Source organism: Lathamus discolor, chromosome 10 (assembly GCF_037157495.1).
Source record: "Lathamus discolor isolate bLatDis1 chromosome 10, bLatDis1.hap1, whole genome shotgun sequence".
In the NCBI taxonomy this organism is placed as follows: Eukaryota; Metazoa; Chordata; class Aves; order Psittaciformes; family Psittacidae; genus Lathamus; species Lathamus discolor.
Genome location: NC_088893.1, coordinates 11,882,312 through 11,907,929, shown reverse-complemented (window position 1 = coordinate 11,907,929; position 25,618 = coordinate 11,882,312). Strand labels below are relative to the sequence as shown.

General features: G+C 41.2%; 1 protein-coding gene across 6 annotated transcripts in view; it reads right to left on the bottom strand.

Annotated features, from left to right (window-relative positions):
* Positions 1 to 25,618, bottom strand: part of SFXN1 (sideroflexin 1) — a 43,357-nt gene that overhangs the window by 8,441 nt on the left and 9,298 nt on the right. The window contains exons 1-8 of one of the 6 annotated variants that reach the window (XM_065690763.1): positions 15,392 to 15,471; positions 13,648 to 13,729; positions 13,219 to 13,292; positions 4,956 to 5,130; positions 4,145 to 4,315; positions 2,775 to 2,873; positions 1,633 to 1,708; positions 458 to 543 (exon numbers count right to left, since the gene is read on the bottom strand). In XM_065690763.1, coding sequence (XP_065546835.1) covers positions 458 to 543; positions 1,633 to 1,708; positions 2,775 to 2,873; positions 4,145 to 4,315; positions 4,956 to 5,119 — 596 coding nt within the window. In that variant the 5' untranslated portion in view covers positions 5,120 to 5,130; positions 13,219 to 13,292; positions 13,648 to 13,729; positions 15,392 to 15,471. Of the gene's footprint in view, positions 1 to 457; positions 544 to 1,632; positions 1,709 to 2,774; positions 2,874 to 4,144; positions 4,316 to 4,955; positions 5,131 to 13,218; positions 13,293 to 13,647; positions 13,730 to 15,391; positions 15,563 to 25,618 lie in introns of those variants that run through there. The other 5 variants (XM_065690761.1, XM_065690764.1, XR_010615170.1 and 2 more) reach the window with 5 other exon arrangements.

Here is a 25,618-nt window from a genome sequence, read left to right as displayed (position 1 = left end):
CAAGGTTAGCTGCTAAACTCATTCAGGGGAGTGAGAAGCAGACAGAAGGGCAGATATACTGAGATATACTCCCTTTACTCTACTCCTCATCTTTTGTAAAAGATAAAATACTACCATGGATTGAATTTCATCGTAAATACATACTTTATGTTTTCCCTTTTCTGCCCATAACCTTGTGTTTATAAGAGGGTGCTTTTTACTTGTTTTTCCCCTTTAAAGGCCTGGTAATTGGTTTCTGAGACGGAAAACTGAAGAACTCTATGGATATTTATCAGAAGAGAATAAGGATGTTCTATTTTATGCCCGTCATAATGAATCAATCAAAACAAGCTCATCCATGTGGTTTTAGCTAGGTTCTGAAACAAGCTAAAGATATATAATGTGCTTTTACTTAGTAACTAGCTGCTCTAAAAACTCAGTAACATACAGAATGAGTGATCTTTGTTCTTTTTCATACCTTTGCCTCATTAGTGGAATATTAATGCAGTTAGCAGCAGCAACAGCAGCAAATGGAACAAACCGTCCTATAAGAGGTGAGACATGCTGCAAAACACACAGAGAGGGAGGGAAAAGGAAATTAAAAAGAAGAAAATAAATTTAGATAATAATTTTGTTTCCCAAGGTCATATTAAAATGCTTCATGTGCTAATGACAGACCAGACCTGTTTCCTTTAAATTAAAATGCTGTGAAAACTCACTAGTGGGGCAGAGGTAAAGCAACAAACAAACAAGTCATAAATACTTCTCTCAGAGGTACTAGTGGCATGAAAATAGAAAACCCAGTCTTAATTCAGTAGCATCACTGCAGAGAAGTGTCAGCTTCTGAGCATGCCTGTCAGCAACAGTTGACACAGACCTTAAACTTTACCATCTCTGCTGGCAAGGTCACAGCATCCATACCAGCTGCTTTTCATCTAGAGGCACTGACTATGGATGCTATTCATCTAGCCAGTGTCTTGTATAATACGAATTACTCTGCTTGGAATAGCCTCTCAAATAAGTTGTTAAAGATATACCATTCCCAGTACATTTAAGCATAAACAGAGGGTACAAAATACGGTTTTGCTGTTTCGTTTTAATTTGTATTTTTTGGGGGGGAGAGCATCTATTTTTTTGCCTTGTGTCTTGCACTTATTTAAAAAATTTGAGTTTTCTGCATTTAGGAGCGGCATCTCCTTACAAGCTCTTCAGCCAGTCCAGAGGAGGTGTCCACGTTTGCAGAAGCGATACTGTACCTTAAAACCACACCTAGACAGTTTATGGGATAATGAGCTCACATTGTTGTAACTACACATCCACTGCAATTAACTTTCAAATGCTATTATATACTTTGACATGTAAAAAAGAAACTGCAAAAAAAGGCACCTTATTAGATACAATTTGTATTAACAAAACACAAGGCTGTTAGACGCACATATAAGGAGGGCAGGCTGTTTGAAATACATATAAAAGCATCTACATGGGGCAAAAATAAGGTTGGGATCTCAAGAAGGGAGCTGACAAAGGCCGTTACAACTCCATACTGGGTGCTGCACACAACATGCCACAGATACACAGGAGAAATGAGCTATTAGCATCCCATTAAACACCAAAGTTTAGTTACAAATGGGGGAAAAAAAATATCAGCAATACCTTTGTTAGTGCATTAAGTCCTAAAGCTGTTGCGACAGCACCCGTGGTAGCAGAAACATAGGCTGTTCCCAGCTGGCTAAAAGAAAAATAAACATGTTTGCATCTGATCAGCATTTACCTCACTTTTAATTACATTCTATATATGTAATCATACCCACCCAGAAAGTTAAAAAGCAGACCTTTCTGTGATACTGCAATGAGATACGGATGGAAGATTCAAATGGACACTAAAACACTTCTCTTTCACTAGCAGTAAAAGTCACATGCAAGCAACATTTTAACACTGAATCTGGTTCTGCTGGTTCTCCATTGTTATCTGTTCAGCATTTTCTCATGTGCCTGAATGAACGCCTTGAAGGATTTAGTTCTGTATTTAATTTCCTAATTACTTAAACTAATAAAACCAGCTTGGATTTCTAATGCCATGTCTATGATAGTAATTAAAATCAACTGTACCGAAACCCATACATGCAGACCAGGTATGATGCAAACACCCAAATCCAACCCAGTCTGCTCTAAAACACACTTTACATACTTCCCAGCTATGAGGTGTCTGTATATCCTTGAATCTACTGCTTTCTCCTGGACATCTATAGGCAAGTCAGCCACTAAACCAGAAAGTCAAGCACTGCAATTCCAGTCTTCTATTTATGATTTCTAGCTTTCTGCATCTATTTAGACTCCCTCTTTGTCTTCAAGTAGAAACAAGTACTGTGCAGACCAGTTCCTTGGAGGATCCTCTTTTTGGAAATAAGCACTATTCGTGGTGTGTGCTATACTTCAGGGCACTGAAGAGATGGCAGAGAGAGACACCTGAAGGTCTGCACAAAATACCAACTTACAAATATCCTGATGTAACACCAAACCAACTTTAAAATGATTGAGCAATGCAACACAGACTCCTATTAAATCCTACGCTGTTAAGTGCTTACGATCAAAGTGCACAGGCTTATCTTTAATGGCAGAAATGGAGTTCTCACCTCCATCGTTCTCAGACTTCTCATCTAAGCATATCAAATTAATAATAAACATAGATGAAAAAACTTATCCCTCTACCACCTCAAACTTTAAAGCCCAACCATGTTCCAGGACATCAGAGAACTATTTACAACTCATGGAAAGTATGTGGTTTTGTGTCTGACCTGACAGTGATCGGGGCATCACCGCTCCTGTTTGTGTAATTTACTACGGCATTGAAGGACTGGTTAATCCACTGCCAAAAAAGCACTGCTGGTGTTGTTCTTGAAAAGAGAAATATTAATAACAACAAAGCCAACAATAATAATGATAATTGTCATAACAAAAATTAAGTTGAATCAACAGCACAGGAAAATTACGGCAAATCAAGAAAAGCCAGTGCAAGCAGTAATCATGCAGAGGTCCTCACTTATCTTAATGAAACAATACAGTTCTTGAGGTACTGTCTCAATAATAAAAGTACTTTTACTTCTAAGAATAGAATTTAGAAGCTTTGTAATTAAATACCAAGGTCCACTTGGGACAAAGGATTGTTGTAATAACAAAAGCATTATAGAAAACCTCTCTATAAAAACCACAGACAAATATGAAATGCAATAATTTCTAGAATATTTTTTGAGGGTGGTTATTCCTTTACAGTCTGCTAGTTCTCTTTGGAAGCTCCATAAATGACCTAGAGGTGGATTTTAGGACACAGGCTTTATCCTCTCAGTCTTCAAAAAGTAAATATGATGCCATTGTTTTAATAAATCCCTGTGACATTAAAACATTCACTTGCATGTAGAACTGAATTAAAGATTAAAAGACACAACTCCAAAATGTTCCTGATCCGCAGACAGCTGGATGCTAGGAGCATATACCTGGGAAAAGTGTTTCTTTCTCTCCTCAGACCACAAACTCTGCCCCCAGTGGAGACACCACTGAAGATTCTTCTCCATCAGAATTTCAGCAAGGAGAACCAGGCCACCAGAAGTAACAGTTGCTATTGAAAACTCTTTCTGATCATTAAAATAACTTTTAACAGGACTTTCAAGCTTACACTTCATTAAATTACTTAATAACACAGTTTCAGGAATGTGGTTCTCATTGGAGGGCTGATCTAGAAATTTAGAGTGCTAAAGAAGAAGCAGTAGGTGTGCCAAGTATTCTGTAACAAGCAAGAAAACAGAGTGGAGATGCTACAGTAGATGTGCTATGTCTCTAAGGTTAGAAATTTCTAAGTATCTCCTCCTATTTGTCCTCTACACAACTCTCCTACACAGATGAATTCTGGAACATTCAACTTTCCCAGTTTGAGAAAAAGTGGGATGGTGAAGCAGAGGGGCTAAGGGCTTAACTCACAACTACTTCTAGAGGAATCCATTAATTAAACCATTAAGTGTGAGGGAATGCAGAGAGAGAAAAGAAAAGGAAGCAAAATTTTACCTTTGTAAATATTATAAATCTTCAAAAATGCTATTTTTGACAATAACATTGATTTCAACTTATCTAATTTGTAGGCAAATGTTTTCTGTGAGATATTGCCATCACTTACCTATAAAAGGTCATCATACATCCTGTGATAGTCATGTTCATGGGTACCTGAGCTGACATTCGGCCAATCAAGATCATCTTTTCACCAGTGTCTGGGTGAAAGGCTGAATCATAGATATATTTCGCTCTCCACAAGTCATCTTCTGTCAAGCCAGGTGACACAATACCTTGTCTTGGGACAAGTTAGAAAAACAAAGTAAGACAACAGCAGAAAGCACAACTGTTATAAAACGCTGCAAACTGCAGTGACAAATGCAGCATCAGACGATTTTGGGATGTTCACACTAAGTTAATCTAGCCTCATAGTTAGCTTGTAGTTCTTCAGCTTTTAAATAGACTGGTGAAAGGAGAAGAATCAAAACTGCCAGTAATGGTTATGTTGGCTGAGTCGATACATGCAGCACCAGATTTCTATTTACTCAAACCTGTACTGGATTTTAGAGCTCAGATCTCTGGAGTCATCAGTGTGGAACTCTGGAGCAAGTAGAGTTCTAAATACTTGCAAAGTAAATTTTCAAACAGTATACTGTATAAGAGGTTTTAAACTTTGCTGTCATATGAACTAATTTCAGAATTTGAAAATGCTATTAAGCATTCTGTATTTCAGAATGCTTCATAGGGGTTCTCAGATGACACAATTTCTCCATTCATTAGCAAGTTTATTTTAAAATGAAAAAAAAAGTGTCTCAAGCTCTGAAATAAAATGAGAGCGGTGAAGTGAATACAGTGAATTTCCTTTTAAATACATAACCATGTACTTATTATTGACATGGACTTTTTTTGGCCTGCAGTAAAAGTGATCAATGCCATACCTGTAATCATGCACAATTTTTCTTGCATTTTCCAGCTGGGCATTAGATAACAAAATATTCCTGGGGTCTGTTACAGTAAAGAAGTGATTGGCTCGTCCAGCAAAAGTGCTTTGATCCCATCGGGGCTCCTTGATATTAATATTTAATGGTATATTTCCTGACATCTTCAAGAACTCTGTAAAGAAAACATGAAAATTTGCAATTCAGAATTCCATTTATTTTATTATGCATCTATAGCCTGCAAGATGAAAAGTGGTTATGCTTGGAGTAAAAAACCAAACACCAAACAGCTTGCAGAACTGAGATTTAAACAGGCAAGTGTACATCCTGAAAGCAGATGATGTCCCTTCCCCCCCCCGGCCCCAAGACATTTATGCAACTGCACCTTTCTAAGAGTATGAGTATCTAATTAAGAGGTAGAGGTACACAGAGACATGTACAAATATCTGGGGATGAGGCAGATGCAAAAGAAGTGCAGAAAGTTCTAAATAAATAGTTGTACTAAATAACAGCATCAATCAAAGTGTGCTTTATTTCAGTGATGAATTACTGTTTCCTGGAAATACTGGCTTGCAGGGAAGAAGAAACTGAATATTTCAGGAGATGCCTAAAGACCTGCTACAAAGTGCAATGACAGCAAAAGTATTAAATAAAATCCATTTAACTTCTCTGGCATAGAGAAACAAAACAAAAATTAGGGACAAACCCCAAGCAATTCCTTTTAATAAATGTTGTTTCTCTAAATCCTGCTTTAGCAAAACAAAGATTATATAATGCAACAACTTGCAACATTATGAACACATGACTTGATCTTCTAATGATAACTTCAAAGACGGTTAAAGAACTACACTGAAGGGCACTGAACTAACATAGTTGTGCATTTATGGGCCCTAAAGCCCAGAAAATTAAAAATTACTTCAGGATGACTAAGTTTACTTCAACATCTAATGAAAGGACAGTCCCTGCATAGGACAAGCTATATGAACTTTAACTTTCTTTAGAGAAATTTCTGCAACATATTCTATACTCAATTCTAACCGAACAAAACCAACAAAAAGCCATCCTCCAAATAATGCTTGGAACTCAAATGGCTGAAGTAAATTGGATCTATAAAAATTCAGATTATATCACACAGAATTTTAGCTGTTTTAATAGGAAAAATATAATTATTATGAGGAAAACAAATACATATGTTGTAAGCTGCCACTACAGAGTATTTTCATCTTAAGTCAAGAACCCATAAAACTGACTGAGACATTTTGATCAATTTGATGAAACTTAAGTGATGCAGAAGAGAAAAAAACTCAAACCCGAACCCACAAAAAGGAAGTGACTAATCATGTAAAGTGTCTCCATCATAAAGAAATGTGAGCCTTGTGAGGACAAAAGGGGAGACCAATCATGAAGAAGCTGTTGTCCATCTCTCAAAGGTAATTACGATTCTTCTCCTCTGCCTCAAGCAGAAAAACTTGGAAGTCTGGAAAAGTAAACTTTTACAGAAATAAAGGCTCAAGTCTCCCCATTTATCATATGCAGCAGCTTTAAGCAACAGGAAGGAGGAGGAAACTAATAAATACTTCAAAGACATTATAGAGCAGCATTTCTAGCAAGAAACCCCCAAACCCAACAAACACTCTACACCCAAAAAAGTCTGTTCTTGAAAGCGAGCTAAATCAGCTCACAGTCATTCAAGGACATGATGCGACTTTGTAATCTCTCTCACAGGAACCATGAAATCAAGTTTTCAAGCGGTTGAGGACTGTTTTGTAAATATTCTGCCTTGAACCACTTATCAGTCAGAACTGCTCTTGGAGTGGGAATTATTCAGGGAAAAGACTGTCTGCCCTGCATTTACCCAGACTCAGCATTTTTGTACCTATGTAATTGCACAGCCATGACTTATTTAGGACTTCAGTGGTTGTTATTAATTTAATGACTATGAAAACCTAGTGGCCAGATACTACTTTGTGGCGTACCGTACAAACATTATAGGAAATATTTGTTTTCCTGATACATCATCTGCCAGGAAGAACCACTGGTGACATTCAGATTGCTTGACTTCTTCCCAGCGCTACACCTGCCCATGAAGTTAATAAAAATGGTGTGTGCATAAGCACTGAACACCTGACACAATTGTAAAGCTGTAAAGATAAGGCTGCAAAAGTGCAGAATAACTGTGTTACACATGAAGATAACCAATATTTAAAGAGGATTTGGCAAGCACTGCTGAATATTCAAGGCAAAGTCCCACATGTGGTAATGAAGAAAGCAATGTACTCTTAGTACACCAAACTCTGAGAACCCCAAAAGGATTAAGTACCTAATTATGAAGAGCATGTGTGGGTTTCGGTACACAGCATGATTAACAGCTGAATGATGAAAATGTCATATCTCAGCTATTACTAAATAAGTTTAAGAATTTATTACAAAACCCTAATTTGGTGCCACTCAATAAAGATATCCTTCCTTTCGTACAGCTACAGAGAATTAAAGTTTATTTCAGTTAAATAATCAGTTTCTATTATAAACCCAAAGAGTTTGTTTTCATCAAATGAAAAAGACAAAACAAAGCATTTAGGATGTTTATGTTTTATGCTTAGCTTGTATTACTTATGACGGAAGAGTGAAAATCCAAGGCATTAAATAAGAAAGATCTCTGTTTTCCATCAGAGTTAAGCTCTTCCTTGGACAACTATTCTCCAGTTCTGTACAGACCTTATTATTGAATTTTACACAAACTAAATGAATTTGGTTAAAAATCACACAGAAATTTCAAGTACACAGATATTTCTGTGTCTTGCTCTCTAAATCTTCCTGTCATTAGAAGAAACTCAGAGTTGTACTGCCAAAGCAGAGCTGTTTGCCTTTGCAGTGTAGAGAACAATTGTGTAAAACCAAGCGGCATTCCTACAGGTATTGCTGACTTCTGGTTATTAATGAAGTGACAGCACAGGCTGCAGGTAGGACACCAGTGGAACTGCTTTTGCTTTTTCCTGGTAAACTGTATTAAGAGCTTAAATGCTCTATTAATCTTTTCCAGACATGTTTAAAATTCCCAGTTTCTATTCCAAGTCATCACGTGCAAGTTAAGAGACTCCCAAATCAGCACAAGCTCACACAGCTTTTATCACAATAACTAACACCTCCCCAGCTACTCAATAAAAGCATAAATCATTCTAAATGCTTGGATAAAGGAAACTATACTGAAGTGTCTCCAGAAAATGGTACCGTTAAAAACACATGATAATCTGAAATCACAAGCTCAAGGTTTTCTACACCTCTCTCTGTCCAAGGCAGTGCTCTTTCTGTATTAGTATGTGAAACCAGGACAAATGACGAAAAAAAGCCAGTTTGTACTAATGAAAATTAAGACCTTCCTATGACCAGCACTGACCTTACTGAGAACTGAGCACACATAGATCAAAAAATATCTGTACATTGGGGCTGGTAAGTTGCTCTGTGAATGCTTCCCTATCGGTATATTATTTGTAGAAAAGTCCAAGTTTAAATATTTATATAATTAAATTACCAGTTTCATCAAGAAAGATTTAAAACTGCTTAGGACACCTTACGTTAATCTGTTTAAAGTTGTCTAACGAATGCTTAATAAAGTAGTCTGTAAATAGAAGTGCTTTTCACTCTGATTAGCATATATACTCCTGTGTTATCTGTGGATTATTTTTATATACTTCTGAAACTTCTGTCCATAAAACCAAGCCCTTTGATAATAAGAAGTCTAAACAATAAGGATCCGCCTTCACTGCAGGTGTTTCATGGTTTAATTCAGGATGGTTTCACTCTGTTTTATTTTGCCTGCCCTGACAAGGGTGGACTTGCAGAAAGTAAGACTTACACATTTCATGTCCTACCTTTAATCCCCTCACCACTTGATCTACACTGTGACTGCTCTGATGCTCCTTGAACCCTGTGTGCTGATATAACTGACTACCTTAGAAGAAAAGAAATGCTGCATAAAGAAGAGAGGCCAGCTGTCTCCTGGATTAGAATGTTGAACTGGCACAGTAGAAGATCTGGGAGCACAAAAGGTCTGTGCTCCCACGCTCCTTCTACAGACTGATCAGTGACCACCTTGGGTTACCATTTTGCTCAAGTTCAGGATCTGTGGATGCAGGAGGAATCAGGTGTAATGCACATCTTGAAGATTTAAACCTACCAAAAAAGGGTTAGTGCTGCAGCAGTAAAAAGAATCCTAGCAGGAAAATGGGAAATGTACATTAACGGAAGACTTTTGGCTATGCTACAACAAGGTACCATGCTTGCAGTCACTGTGTCTGTTTAGAAAGATAGCTACAGAAAACACTAACTTTAATAATACTAATCTTAAAAAAGATAAAGGGTAGTTTAAAGCCTCTAATCCTGCATAGGCTGAGGTGGGGGCCTACAAGGGAGGGTTAGATCACATACAAAAAGGGATTCAAACTTTAAGTAACAGCTATTTAAATACACAAAACTATTTTCTTCTAAATGATGCAACTGACATAATTGACTGGCATTTTAAGAATATACATAGGAGCAATACTTTTCTAAGTAAGTTTAAACTAGAAGTCATGAAAACTGTGGACAGGGACAAAGCACTAATGCCCACAGAGAAGGAACAGACGTCATGCACAAAAGGAAGTGTAAAAAGTTCAGACACTGGAATAATATAACTTGAAGACACATAAACCTTGCAGTGAAGTAAAAAGGGTGGCTGAGTTTGCCAGTCTTGGGACTCTGAGTCACGGCTCTGTTACGACAGTGCCTAAGACAACTGGTAAATTTTAGTCTTGAAAACCTACAAGTTTTCCAGCAAAATATTTTTAGAATAAAAACCCCAGCTCTCATATTAAAGAGACTGCATGATGCTCGTTATTTATCAATCCCTATTATTAAACGATGAAAAGGGAAATAAATCCCACAAAGCAAAACCATAAGCCAATAAAATGCTTCTGTACTTCAAAAGGATCCTCTTATAAAATAGAATGTCCAACTATAAAGTAAAAATGGCGACTGCATAAAAATGGTTCCATCAATATATTATCCAGCAGCCATACAGTCATCATCATAAACTGTATGGCTTCTGTTTTTTTCTTTAAACAGTCAGACTGTAAAACTGCAAGAAACAAGTACCACACCCTCAATTTAAGTTGCTGCAACAGTATTTTACCTAGCTGTCACCTTAATTTTCAGATACAATTTTAGAGGGGTGCTGCTGTTTGCATAATCGTTTCAAATATTCAATAGCAAAAGCACTGCAGTGAAACTATTTAAGATTTAATTACTATTTTAACTGCAATGCTTTGTCAAGGGTGTAACTCTCCTACCTTCAGTGATATAATTCTCCATATACATTAAATGTGCCCAAGATTTAAGTTCTCGTTATCCACATATCCGTAACAGAATTGTGTAAAGAAAAAATAAAGGACATTTGGGTTAAATCAAATGAAAGTAAATCCCTCCGAACCTTGACATAAGTAGAAAGTTTGCAAAGGGACTGGAAAGTAAATGCACAAATCCTCTAGAACAAAGATAAAAATGTTTGCTTTGTTACAGTCCACTAATGAATGCAAACTTCAACAACAACCTGACACTCAACTGCTTATAAGCATCTAAATTTATTGTTCCCACATCTGTTGCCATTCAGTAAGTACCAACAGAGTGGAGATCCCCTGTGAAACAGGACAAAACTTTGGATCTGCAGCACCTTAAATTTTAATGTGGAAATGTTAGGAGCAAAATTACCCAATCTGATCTTGAAACAACACTCTTCCTTAAACGACTCTACTAACAGAGGAGTCAGGACACAACATTAATTGTACAAACACAAGTTACTCTAGTAATTCATACTGAAATGGCACTTTGTGGTCATGTTCCTCATGGGAGGATCAGCACTACTAGAAAGGAAAAACGACAGCATCATAACGCAGTCAGTTAACAACTATCATGGAAAATATGCAATAAGGAAGGAAATAATAAACATTCTCGATTTTTTTAACAACAGATCAGTTAGAAAGGTATTTACTAGAACCACTTGCACCCGTAAATCCTGAAGTTGGTAACAGTCCACACTAGTAAACTAAACCAGTAATAATGGACTATGCTCTGGCACATTCATATTATTAAACCCTTTCAGTTTCCTAAGTAGGGCAGCTGTACCCAAACTGTCCATGGAGAATGGCAGCTAAATCCTCCCTTGTGCTGCTGGATTGTCTGGGTGAGCATCAGCTGTCCTGGGCAAAACTGCTCCATGCTGCGCTCCAGCAAGTTCACAATAGAGGGGACTGCATTCCCGTGACCAGAAACAAACACTTTTTGGCACTGTTCAGCTCCCCAGCACTGACACAGAGGTTTCATTACCCATGTGTTTCACACTGTGGCATATTTTCAGAGTCATAGCTGCAATCATGTGTTTATAAAGTTTTTTGTAAGCATACAACTGGCAAGCTAAAGAAGCAGCCACATCTTGCCATGTATTTGACACCAAAAGTGGAGCTGAAGACATGGTTCTGCAGACCAGATGCAATTAGATGTGGTGATACAGATGGCCTATCACAGACAGTGTGAAAATGCACTTCCCAAGGGCTTTAAAGCAAATTTCCCTGCCAGCTTCTCCTCTACCATGCTCTCTAAAGCTCTCTGCTCCTGCCTTCTCATCTCTCTCCCAGCCCTAGTAAGCAGAAAATAAAAACAAACTAAAAAGCACTAAAAAAAAAGAGCTAAAACCTTTGTCTTCATCTTAAGAAAACCTCTCAATGCCATTCTTTTAATAACTTAAAAAAAATAAATCTTTACTTTAAATTACTAATTCTTTGACTTTCTTTTTCATCCTGTACTTTCAATCAGAAAGCAACATTGAACTGAACTGGAAGCCCTAGTACTAAGCACACCCGAATTTTTTGCCCTCTCTGATCAGATGGAATCGCCTGCCAGCTCCTGGTCGAATGTTTAATCCTAACACTAACAGGAGAGAAAAAGAGGCTGTAAGAGTAAGAGTGGCTTTTCTTAAAAAATAACTACATAAAACCCAGCACAAAATCTGACTAACTGCTTTAGCAGAAAGGCCACATTTAGATTTGCCACAGAACCAGCAATACCAGGAGACTTTAAACCTTGTTTAAAAGTTAACAACAGTTGCAACAATTCTACAAAACGCAGATTCAGGAGTTGTCAGGAGTTCAACTCTGCTGTTCTGTTTCAAAGTTCACGTATTAAACATCACATTGAAGGTCACAGAACCACTTTTCAAACCAAAGCAGTAGCCAAAAGAGTAGCAATGAATATTTAATTTATTTCAGACAGCAACATACCACTCAATTTTGAACAACTCAAGAAATTTGATCATTTATTTTAAACCCTGTTGCATGCCTCAATAACCCAGATGGGCAGATAATCTGGGAAATTCTGGACAACATAAACTCATGCAGCAGTGCACAAATGATGAAAAGCAACTTTGCTACCTTCCTTGGAATCATTTATATTTTCTTCTGTTACTGACACCTTGTATTTTAACCCAAGTCTTGAAACAATCCACTTCACAGTTAAGAAACATTGTCAGTTTCTTTCCAGTACCGAAGCTAAAAACTTGTCTGAGAACTACTCCAGCAGCAGGCTTTCCTCAAGAGGTACAAAGGCCTGAATTCTCCTGAGTGAGGATCCCTCAGCAAACATCCTTAGATTGGGTACCAGACAGGGTACTGCCTCCGTCTTTATATAAAATAGTTTGTTGCTTTTTGCTTATATAGGGGCTGGAGCCCAGATTGCAGCCTCCTGCACTACAGAAGTGGACTCCATTAATGAGAACAGCCTTTTGCCCCTCTTGCGTGCAATTTCAGAAAGTCAGCAAAAACTGAGCTGGGGGAGTCAACAGAGAAGCCTATGTTGAAAAGCAGTGTAGAAATATTGTGATAACGAACATCGTAACATTTCACTTCTTGGTGCCCAACTCCCAAACTACAACTTGCAACCCTCTAAGTGTGGGACATGCTGTGTGCTCCAGCTTCAAAGAGAATTCACATCAGTCTGCACACAGGAGGGCGAGTGAGCAACCCAGCCAACACAAAAACCGAAAGGAAGGGGTAACCTGGGCAGTGTCCTTTACCAGGACTTAGACCCTTAACTTTACGTATGCAAAGGCGCTCAGGTCAGATCATGATTCACAAAATCTCCCAGAGGCAACTAAGAGCTCCTTTTTTGAAAGATGAGATGAGGCTTTTCACTGAAAACCCAGTAAAAATAGAAGGTAACAGCAGTGCCTCTTTTTTACCAGAATCCTTAAGAACAGGAATAGCTCAAAAGTTAGAGCCAGTTGCTGCTGAAAATGTTTCATGCGCAGATTCACTGGGAGAGAGAAAAAAAAACAACACTTGACACACTTAGGTCCCTTAATCTCCACTCTTCAAAGCAGTCCCCTAACAGCCTGGCACCCTGGGGTCCCAGAACAGGGCCCTGTTCTGGGAAACAAGAGATGCAAGCTGGAAAATCTTGAGGCTGAGAAAAATACCTGCTGCAATAAAAATGGGGGAAGAACAGCTTCTCTTCTTCCTCTGGCATGTTTATAAACCAAAACCCAGGGTTGCTTGATTGTTTTTGCAGAGCAGAGTAGAGTTCTTTAGAAGCATTTCCCACCCTGCTTTGACACAGAAATACTTAGGTATCCCATTAGGCCTATTTATTCCTCAGATAACACACTGACCCTTTTTGGGTGTCCTTTGCCTGATCAAACTCTGGTTCTTCTTTTCCACAAGCAGTAGTCACTCTATCAGCTGCTGTGTTGGCTTAGAGAAGAGACACAAAATTAACTACCCTCTGATTAGTAAAAGGTGGTCTATTCTATCTTAAAACTACAACACATTGGCAAAGCAACAGCAGAAAGACAAACCCAGCTATCACCCGTATTTTAATTGCTCTGGCAAAGAACCCAATGCATTCTGCAGGGATGTCAATCATGGCAGTATAATTAGTTCAAATGAGAAGCACTAATAGATTTTTAGGGGGAGAAAGCATTTTTGCATGATAGCAAAAGAGCACGTATCAGACTTACTGGGGTCATTAAGCAACGGTATTGCTCTATTTGCACTATGTTTGTTACTGCATTTGAAAGAAGGAGCATAGCTGATGACTGGGAGAAGTATGATGCAATGTACTTACACCAAATGTTAACAAAGCAACTCACCAAGTTCTCCCTCCCCAAAGCAGCTTCTGTAAGTAAATACCTATTTATTTATACCTGCAAAGATTATTATCTTTGCACTCTGATTTCTCCTCCTGCAATCATAAAACCAAACTGAAAGCTGGAGAAAGCAAATGATGGCCACACTACAAGATATTTCTCTTTTTTTTTTTTTTGCTTATAAATGTACGTCCCACTTGTAGCCTAGCAACAAAAGCAGAGCCTGTGTTAAATGAATGGAGCCTTCTGCTGGGGCTCTCTCCTCAAAGCAGCCATCTTTGGCCTGTAACTTGACGAGAGGTTTCATCATTTCCACATTAAAGCTCCCTCCAGATGTTAGAGGCTGCTGCAGCCAGCTCAGCAGCGCTGGCTTTCCATTTCCCACCTCTTCTCCCATCGCACGACGTGGATCGCAGAGACGCGTCACCTGTTTGCTTCACCTCTTCGTTATGAGAAATAAAGCTTCTTTGCTACAATGGGTCAGTGCAAGCTCTTGTTTTATTTCAGTCCTGACTGCTGCAAGCCTGCCTCTGCTCCTTAATTTTTGAATACCCCCTGGCAAACTGGAGTAGGATTGTCTGGCTCTGCTCAGGCACGCTCATGGCCTCTTCTGCAGCTTTTCAGTTTCATGTAGATTTCTCTGATAGGAACCATGCAGGTGATTTTTTAACTGCACATGGGTACAAAGCCAGTCTTTGCCCCCTCCCCCTGTTCTCCCGATATCCATTATAATTACAATTAATTATTTATAACTCAATAAATAAAAACTTCTCATTCAAATCCCTGCCTTTGGCTATCAGGTGTCTGACCTCCAAATTAGCAGCCGTTCCTCCCCTGCAAAGGACGATCCTCCAGCAAGGGAGGTTTGCTTCCTGCAGGCAAGGGATGTGTGCCGGTGCCACACAGCACCCTGCGGCACACGGCCCGTGCTCAGGGGACACTCGTGGCCGGGAGAGGTTTTGGAAGCGGGAAGCTGCTAAATGTGGAGGCAGAGAGGGGACCCTTTGGGACACCCGCTCTGCTCCCACTGAGGGGATGGGGAGACACACGGAGCCGGGCACTAAGAAGGGACCGGGGAACACGGGGCTGGGCCTGCGGGAAAGCACCGGGGTGACGTGCGGGGCTGGGCCCCTGCCGAGGGCACCGGGGTGGCACTGGGGGTGGCACCGGCGCTGGATCCTCCACCCGCTTCCCGGCCCGCGGCCCAGCCCCTCGGGGAGCCCGAGCAGCGGGGACGCCCCTGCCCGGTCCCGGTGCCCGTACTCACCGCGACCGCTACACGCTGCCGGCTCCGCGCTGCCCCTCGCCCCGCCGCCCGGAAGAGGCTTTCTCGGCACCGCGGGCGAGAGGCCGAGGGAGGTGGTTGGGCCGCCCCGCTCCTCTCCGCTCCGCCCCGGCGGGGCAGGGCCCGGCCGGGCGGTCAGTGGGGAGCGGCGGTGCCGATGCAGCCGGGCCGGGGTCGCCGATCACCTCCTGCTGCCTCCGGCCGCTCCACCTACTGCCGGAGACGCCCGCGGCGACCCTGGGCACTGGGGAGGCAGCTCAGGGCCTGAAATTGCCGTTATAGTTTATGACAGCAAAGCTGCCGGAGCCGTTACCGGGAGTGGTAACAGGAAAGTGATTCTGGGGAGAGAGAGGTGGGCCGCGAGCAACAGCGAGAGCAGGTTCAGAGAACGGCAGCTGGACAGCAGGGAGAGCTTTCTCATCATTCCCGCTTTAATACGTACTGCAGGAAACAGCCGGGGGGGGGGAAATGTTCGTAGGAAACCAGTGAAGGAACCTTGAGAAAAATAATTTCCCCTTAGGTTCTACTCCCTCCCCCCCCCCCCCCCCCAAAAAAAAAGATAAAAAAAAAAAAAAAAAAAAGATAAAGCAACGCATTCCTGTCAAATCCCTTCTGGTTTATACAGACTTTGTGTAAAGTGCCTTAAAAATGTCAGATAAACACGTGTCTTTGATTTTGTTGGAAGCTGAGAATGGATTTCAGGGCATTTCTTTCCTTTTAGGAATTACAGTCAATCCATATTTTATCTTCATGGTATGCAATAGGTTCTCCGTTTGAGATGTGATGTGCAATCATTTGATATTTAATAAAAACTGTAGGGATACTCAATTGCACTGTTTCTATTCTGTCTCAAGCACAGCTTCCCAGTGTACATAGGCATTAATTACATTCCTAACACACATGCCAAGAATCAGCACATTAAATCTGATAGCATTATAAATCAGCAACACAGGAGCTGGTCTTATCCTGTAACTGATGCTGAGTCTTTCAGGAATAGAGGGAAATGTGTTCAAATACAGCTGTACTGCATCCCAATTGCAGCTTGCAAGCAGTGCTAGTTTAGCGCTTTTGTGGACCAGAATAACATACCGACAAAGGCTGACTGCAACTACCGTCTATAATTCAGCCCAGCTCCTCTAAGGTCTTCTGTTAAAATTCCATTTGTAACAGCACTGTTCTATCCACAGGTCTCATCCCTGAAGGGGTGGCAGCGTGCAGAGGAATCCTGTTCTTCGACACTTTGAATATGGGGCTGGCAACCTCTGACCTCCCTGATACTGCTCGTTGCAGGATGTTAACTGGGAATTTTACATTAAAAATCAAGAACTCTTCCCCAGGTATTAAATGTTCATGAAGATACACTCACTGGTGAAATCTTTGCTGTTAAAACTCAACTTCTGTGAAAAATTGGTTGGGTTTTTTTTTTTTTATTATTCCATAAAAATATAACTGTGTACACTGGGGTTTGGTTGTCAGCTTTTAGCTGCCCTACTCAGTTTATAATTTTCAGTGAAAAATTAAGATTCAACGTTCATTCTGACACAGACACATCAAATCTCAGATGCCCACCTATCTGATTCCCCCATGGCTCCACAACTTAGGTCTTAAAGATACCTAGGTGACAGTTGCAGGTGCAAATATACCAGGTGAGATTCCATCATGAAAGAGTGAAAGCTGGCACTAATACCCTTGCACTGCATTTCTCTTGTGCACCGAAATTTGTTCACAGTTTATGTTCTTTACTGCTAGTTTATTTAGTTCTTTTTAATCTTATCAGGCAGATCCCAGTCTCTGTGACTACTCACAGATCCAGTACTGGGTACATCTTTGATGGTATCCAGCCCTAACACTTGTTGCTAAAAACACTGCAATGGCTGAGTGTGAAAGACATTCAGAGAATGGAGACAGCTGGATGTTGTGCGTGGAAATAAATTATTTGTCAGTGGGTGCAACTGGTGCTGTGGTATATGGTTCACATTCTGAGGACTGATGTCTTCTGCCTCTAATAATTCTTGTATGCCAAAGAGACTAATTTGTTAATCTGCTTTAAAACCACACATGGTCTTTTCTGCACGCCACAATAGAAACTCTGCTTGCAGAGTCTTTAATGTAAATATATTAATACCTACATTCTTTCTCTGTGTAGCTACAAGGAAAGATACTCATTCGTTCCTTGAGTTAATAGCTTGCTCTGTACTCAGTGCAGATGGTTTTGAACAGCTACGTAACTTCTCTTTCACTAGACTAGTCATTTCTCCCATCGCTGAGAAACAAATCTGATTTTTTCCCATGAATACTGAAAAGTCTTGATATGGCTCTGGCCAACCAACAATTGCTCACAGACAACAAATCTGGAAGCAACTGGGTGAATGTGGGTTATCGCAAAGAATATCTAACCTCTGGCTACGTGTGTTTCTCTGCACTAATTTTCATGCCAAGATGTTTTTAGATGTATTAAAAAGTGCAGAATCCAAGAGGATGTGCCAGCTCCCAGATCCAGGTGTATGTTTTGGCCCAATCCTGCTTCCATTCTGAAATGAAACCTGGTTACTGATTCCATCAGTGCCCTCCATGAGCAGGAAGGTCAGGTGAATGAGCTGGAGGGGCTGCCGTGGTCTCCAGCCAGCTCTCTGCCTTGGAAGATCAGGAGGGACAGACCCCAGAAGGTGGCTTTGAGCATATTGATCTACAGCTGAATACTGCAGATTTGTGCTTCAGTAAGTCCTGGTCTCCCCAGATACTCTTACACAGATAGTTTTACGCAAGAAATTACATGCAGCTTGGTCAGGGCCCCATTTGTAAGCTCAGGGGTGTGTTTTCTTAAGGTTCATGCAGAGTGTGGTATCTTGCTGGTCAAATTACAGTGCAAGTACTAATGGTAATATAAAAATACTAATACAGGAAGCATGTGTGCAAAGGCTGTGACTGGATTAATGATGTAAGCCCTACCCCAGCTCCTATAGAAGCATTCTTTTCAGTTGCCTTTTTTCCTGAGGAATACATTAATAAGACTCCTGCAAAACTCCAGATGTATATTCAGTCCTTTGCATATGTTGAACGATGAATTTAACTGTCTGTGTGTTCCCGGCTGGAAGAATTCTCAGGCTATTACAAGGCAAATTCTTCCCTACACTGACCAGAAAGGGGGGATTTCTGTTCCTCTACAATTACTGCCTCATATAAGAAATGAGCTTTACTGTATTTGCTTTCTTAAAACTTCCTGTATTCATAATATTTACATTGGACATTAATGCTTTTTATGTTTTTTACCATTTCAAATTGGCACTGGGAATCAACTGAGAAAAGCAAAGAGCTGCTGCACATTCCTTTTATTAACATAAAAGTCCAGTAAGTGGCACTGCAGGACCAGTTTTTCCACTACCCTGTATCACAAGCTGCAGTCAAGGAGAGCAAAGGCAAGCGTGGGATATGTCAAGGCTTTTCTGTCCAATGATAAAAGTAGTTGTAGAGCAGGTGGGAAATAATGTGTGGTGACAGCCCTGAAGGTGCAGTGCAAGGAACTGGGGTGTATTCATTTGCTGGCTCTGGAAGATGATGTTAGGAACTGGCTTTGGCACCAGGCTGGCTGTTATCAGGGGTTTGCCAGAAGAAACCAGCAACGTTTCTGGGAACTATTCATTCACACTTGATGGGAGGTGCTTGAGAAGGCTTTGTGCTGGGTTTTGCTATCAGGAGCAGAATATTGGACAAGGTGAACCATTTATGTACAGCATTTCCTATGGTCTACTGACTTACTGTACAATTAATTTTATGAGGAAAATCCTAACCCCAGACTGGAAGGGATGTCAGTACATTTGGGAGTGCCATTAAGTTCAAAGACTGTTTCTGTACATGAGCGAGGGATTTCTGAGAGTCTGTGTCAGTATTACAAAACCCACCACCCTGTTTTCTCAGTCTTAGCTGATAATGAATAAACTATTATCTAGGGAAATTTGGTCAAACAGACAAGTACCACTACACTTTCTGGCAATAGAAATTGTAATGAAACCCTTATATAAGCTAACAGAGGATTACTTACAAAATCTGTTAAAGGTTTTGACTCCATCTGCAATATTTGAACCTAATTTTAGGTTACTCATGCTATATATACTGTGTCAAACTAAAATAATGCAGATCCAATTTTCCTATTTATCTAGATACATAGTTATATCAGATAAGACTGGAAGGGAATGAACATGAAGAGACAATCTGCATTTAGAAGGGACATAAAGCTACATTTAAAGGGATAAACCTGCTTTTAAAGGGAATTAAGAAGCCATTGCCTCTATGATGTGGCTATTTTATAAATGTCTCTTGTGGGATTGTTCATGCCCTGAAGCATCTGTGCTAACTGCTGTCAGCGACAAGACATTTGATGAGGCAAACTGATCTGAGACATCAATATGCAGCTATGGTTGTAGTATGGGGGCAATAGGAGGTGTGGCACCATCCTGGCACAGGGAACAGCCACCGGATCTCACAACTGCTTCAACCGGGCTTAACAGATTTTTTTCATCACCCTCTAGGGACCAGATGTTGCAGACTTCTGATACTTTCACCTCCTGAATCTTTCCAGCGGCTTTTGAAAAGATCGATTAAAAAACATTCACTCTCAAATATTTATTCCTGCAGCAACATAAGATGGCACTTGATAACCTCTGACAGTAGAGGCAGAGGGTGACATACGGGTGCATGCCACAACAACACGGGAAGGCATGGAGCAACATGAGCAAACAGATGAGAACAAGACATCACAGCACAACATATGGCAAAACAAGATACCACAGGGCAACTCAGTGTAGCATAGAGCATGCCACAACATGACATAGCATGCAATGGCACATACAGTGTGGAACAACACTTAACACTGTGCCACAACATGATAGATATACCTGGAAAGCTGATAGAAATGCCTAGAGAGCAAGGAGAAATTCATAGTAGCAGAAAATTCCTAGAAAGGTATGGAAAATGTCTAGAAAACCATGCAAAATGCCAAGAAAGCTACAGGGAACTCCTAGAAAATTACAGGATATTCTTAGAAAGCAGAACTGAATTCCTAGAAATCTGCATGCGTGAGGAACTTCACGAAAGCAAAATGTGAATTCCAAGAAAGTTGGCTGCAAAATCCTAGAAAGCTGGAAAGAATTCCTTATGAAATAAGGAGGAATTGCTATGAAGCAATGGAGGAATCCTAGACAGAAATATACAGTCCCTAGAAAGCTGTGGGAAATCTCTAAAGAGCAGAAGGGAGCCCCTGGAATGCAGAAAGGAATTCCTCTAAGTAGTACACAATTGCTAGAAAGCATCAAGGAAATTTCTAAAGAGCGTTAGGGATTTCTTGAAAGCAGCTGGCTATTCCTAGAAAGCGAAGGTAAACTTCTAGTAAGGTGAAAGAAATGCTTAGAAAGCAATGGGAAAATTTCCCAGAAAGCAATATGCAATTTCCTAAAAGCTGGGTGGAAATTCCTGGAAAGCTTGTGGGGGCATTCCCACCGATCACAAGTCTCTCGGTTGCTCTCAGACTTCTTTCACAACTTCATTGAGAGATCAATAATGGATAATAATTGGAGGGCTATACCAGGGTAGAAATCCTTCTCTTCATGTCTTTAACCCAAGCCTAAGGGAGGCAGAAGACTCCCCTAAGAAGTGAGTCTGGTGAGCATATTGGGTCTCTGTTCCCATCAGAAGGGAGTCTCCTATGTCAGTGACATGTCTTTCTTTATGGAAACAGTTTTGTAGGGTGTAGGCTGACTTAACCTCAGTAACATCTCCAAGCTGGATGAACCATTGTCCTTGTTATTGTTTTGTTCCACATGCAGAGCCTCATACCTATTGTGGAAGGGCACCTGGGATGGTGGGGTGGTCATGGAGGAGACACAACAGCTGTGCCAGGCAGGAACTTGTCAGCATTGTCCCCATCACTTAAATCACTGTGTTCATTCAGGTGGAGGGGTTAGGGAATCCTCTGTGTCATGGGTCCTGTTGCCTGTTGGGCTGTCTCAGGGAAGGCAGGATGCAATTCCAGTAGTCTGTCTCTCAGTCCCTACTCAACCTACTCACCTCCTCCCCCAGCTCAGGGAAATCCCCTTATGCACCACGCTACAGTGCTCTGCTGCCAATTGTGTCATCACTGGATGTAGAAAAATGCAAGAAAGCAATGGAAAAATCCTGCTCCAGCTGTACATCCTGTAGCACCTAAAAGACCTGGGGGAAGTGTGTAGAAAGTAGTGCTAAGAAAAGCACAGGAGAAAATCAGCCACTGTAAAGAACAGGGTAAAAAGGGAAACCAGAAAGTAGATAGGATTGGATCCCATAGCCTTTCCTGAAACATAACTTGAACAAGACATCCCTGATTTTAACCGCTCCTAAGTGGAAGGGACTGGTTTGATGGACTGAGGAAGAGACACTGCATGCCTGTGTTGGTGGGCCTCAACTCACACTTAAGCCCAGCCCTGAGCACATGAGCTTTGTGAGGAGGGAGCAGGAGGCACTTGTTGACTTGGAAAGCCTCTGACCTTGAGACAGATTTTGAGAAATGGATGATGAAACTCGAGGAATGCTTCCGGCCTGGAAAAGTACTGTCTGTAAGAGACTGTCAGAGCAACAACTCTTTGCAACACAGGGCAGGGAGAAGCCAAGGGCATTGAGGCAGGCAGCAAAGAGGGAGACATTGCCGATGTTGCTGGGATGAAACAGTCCTGTCTGATGTGGTGGAACAGGCATAGAGGCTGGAACAGGAAAATAGATGAGCGAAGGTAAAAGTGTATTTGGGATCATATCATGGACTGGATTAATTCAGTCAGATCACTGGGTTTTTCAAAAGTCTGATTGAAGGTTCTGGCAGGAGAAGTGAAGCAACCTAAAGTTTAGACCTTAGTGTGGATTCTTGTTTGGAATATTGTTCTAGTGTTTTATTGAATTTTGTGGAACGTTTCTGACTGCCATCAAGCCCAGACTGTGTGATTTGGTAAGGACTTTGACAACCAGCATCTTGCCTCGGAGAACAAGTTAAACCCAGAACCTGGAGATGAGACCTTGGTTGATGCAGCTGCAACATCTCAAAAGCAGCAGGGATGTCTGGGAAGCTGCAGAGGAGAAAATGCTGCCTGAGACAGGAGAGCTCCAGAACTGGGACATTTGGAGTGGTCTGGTCATTGCTGGACTGGTGGTTGACCCTGTCTACCATAGCGGGACACACTGCATTCCTGTGTGGGCACTGTGCGTGTGTCCCTTACAGAGAGCCCTGGCTGAGCATCCGTGGCAGAGCAGCTGGCTCCTGTGGCTCCCTGTGGAGCAGGTGCAGAATGCTTCTGTTGGTCTTCACTGCGAGCAAGAAGTGGTGCTCTGTGCAGTATCAGCTTCCATGTTTTTGGTAAGTATTAGTTTAATTATCTTTAATTCCAGGATTTTTAGCCTGCAGATGGAAGGGCTCTGGAGCCTGACCATGTTGGATGTGCAGTAATGTGGACTTAATAACCAGCCGTAGTGCAAATTCCTACTCACTTGCTCCTCTAACCTTTAGGGGAAATGGGCTCCTATAGGTATCAAGCACAAGCTTCATTATCACACATCCTGCCCCAGAACACCACAAAAATCTGCTGGTAGAAGATAAAAAGCTCTCCATCCATCAACCAGGGGCTGGGCTGCAATATGGGGAAGGATCCATTTTATGCTGGCACGCAGCTCAGGAATAAATCTGTAATAACAGTTTAGGAGGGAAGAGTGCCACCTACCAAGCCATCTGCTAAGAAAGCTGTATTATCTGCAGTCTCATCCATGGTTGCTAGAAATCACTGTCGCACTCATCTGTGAAGAGTTTTGGTACTGATATATCTCTTTGTAATCTTTTTATCCATCCACTCAGAATTAATGATTTCTCAGATTAATTTTGTTCTAATGAATCATTCTGTATCACTGGCTTCATTTCATTTCTGAGATGCTAATTAATATGTCAAAGCCGTCTTTAACATTCAAAGTGCTGTCATTTTTTCTGTGACTTTCCTTTTGATTCATATATTCATTTTTTCTGAGGGCCTAAAATGTCCATCCAATGTGGAGTGAAAGAAATAATGCAAGATATGCAGTATTAAAAAATTATGTTCATATGGAAATAGAGCATAAATTGGGAGGCAGTGGCCCAGTCTGTGTTAGTTTTGTGTTGATTTACTAGTTTATTTGCTCTTTCATGTAGTAGGTCCTCAGCAATCAGCTGTGTAGGGTTTTTATGTACATGGATTAGTATATAGAATTCCACAGTGCAATGAATGTCTACATTTATCAGTGAAATCATCGGGAATTTTTAGATATTTTGTATTTGTTGGTTTAAATTAAGTTTTAAAGGCGGGGTCTTGTTGGTTTGCTGTGGATCTTCTGGCACTGTTCTGCCATGCCGCAGGGATGAGGCAGTCGCAGTAAGCATTTTTCATTCCTTAGAGCACTCCTCTCCTCTCAGCTATAATTTATTCTCATCATCCTCTGCAGTTTGGCTCCCTACCCACTCTGGAAGGAAGTGTTGGCAGGGCAGTAATCCCTCTTCTACCCCATATCTGTGGCAGATGGGAATCCCATAAAGAGAAGGGGGGGAGAGGGGGAAGATGTTATGTTTCCCTGTTTGAGCGATTTCCAGGGTTATTTAAGATCCAGTAATGTCCTTTGGCTTGATGGAGCAGTTTGAGATGCGAGAGGAAGGGTCACTCCAAGTGTTCATTGTGGAAAACCTTTCTGTCTCCGATCCTATGGGAGTTAGTGGGTGGAACTGGAAAAACCCCATTAAAAAATCACTGCATAAACTCTGTCTGTTAAAAAACACAGTTACTGGCAGCATCACACCGAGCTCAAATTACCCATGGCTCCTACGTGGCAGGATGCTGGGGATTAGACGTGTGTTCAGATGACAGCTTCTGCTTGACTCCCTAGCCACAGGTTGGGTATTTCTGTCTTGTCTTCCACTTCTCTCTAAAAATAGCCCATTTTGTTTTAAAATCTGGGGGGTTACAGCTGAAACCAACCAGTTTTGCTCTGGGTTTGCACTGCGAGTGTATAGAGGGATTACAGATGAGGGAGGAAAAGGGGTGCAGGGCATGAATGGGCTTTGAGCAGGAATGGGGATGGGAGCGGAACACTGCTCCTTTCCCTTTATGAACAACTACGTTACGGGTTTCCACCACTCCTAAAGCTTGTATGTGCAGAGCCCTGCAGACAAGAGGCTGCTTTGAGGGTGTGCTGCCTGATCTCCTGCAGAGCAGAAATCCTTTCTGCAGGCTTCTACTGTAGCCCAGGGATGGAGACTGGCTCTCCTGGCTGGGGCTGGGGCTGTGTTCGGATAGTCAAGCACCAATGTACCAGGGTGGGGGTGGGGGGGGATGCTGGAGGAGCAGCAGTGCCTCATGAGCATCCAGTGCATCAGCTGGGAACCAGTAGCACTGCCCAACAAATCCTTCCTATTTATATCCTACTTTCATTACTCTCTGTGTCCAGCTCTGCCTCTGCCTGAACTCGCTGCCTCAAATGAGTTGTTTACAGACTTTCATACATGGTGTTTCTGGTTTGGCTTTTTCCTTTTCCCTGTCAGTGTCCAGACTTCTGCACACACTTCACCAGTGACCTGATATACAGGGATGGTTTGTGCACTGGTTGCCACTGGAAATAGTTCAGAAGTTGACATTAACAAGGGCGCTGATGTGCTTTTTGAGATCAGCCCTACTGAATTCCCCAGACTGTAAAGTCCAGCTGTGGATGGACTTGCCCATAATGTACAGTCAGAAAACCCACTCACATTCAATACTTGAATATATTGAATGCCTTCTGTCAGTATTTGGGGACTAGAAACCATTTACCTCACTGATCCTTTCTCCTCACTGGTATATCTTTATCATTCAAGAATGAGATTGAGATCCTTGGAGATGGTTTTATTTTAGCAGTAAAGTAATAGTTTTATCTGCTGCTACTCTTTGATCTGTGCTTTTGTACTCACTGCTGTGGTTTTCCCTATGGAATGCCCAGCATGATAATATCAATTTAACCAGTGTGCTTTACTGATCTTTAAGAGAGTTCATCGCTGTTGTTCCATTTCCAGGAACCGTTGATTATTCTGAGAGGGTGAAACTGAGGCTAAAGTTATCTTGGCTTATTATTATAACCAGTTATTTAGACACCTGACAGCTCTTTTAGACATTATTTCTGCTAACATGCCTCAGCTGATTTCATGTT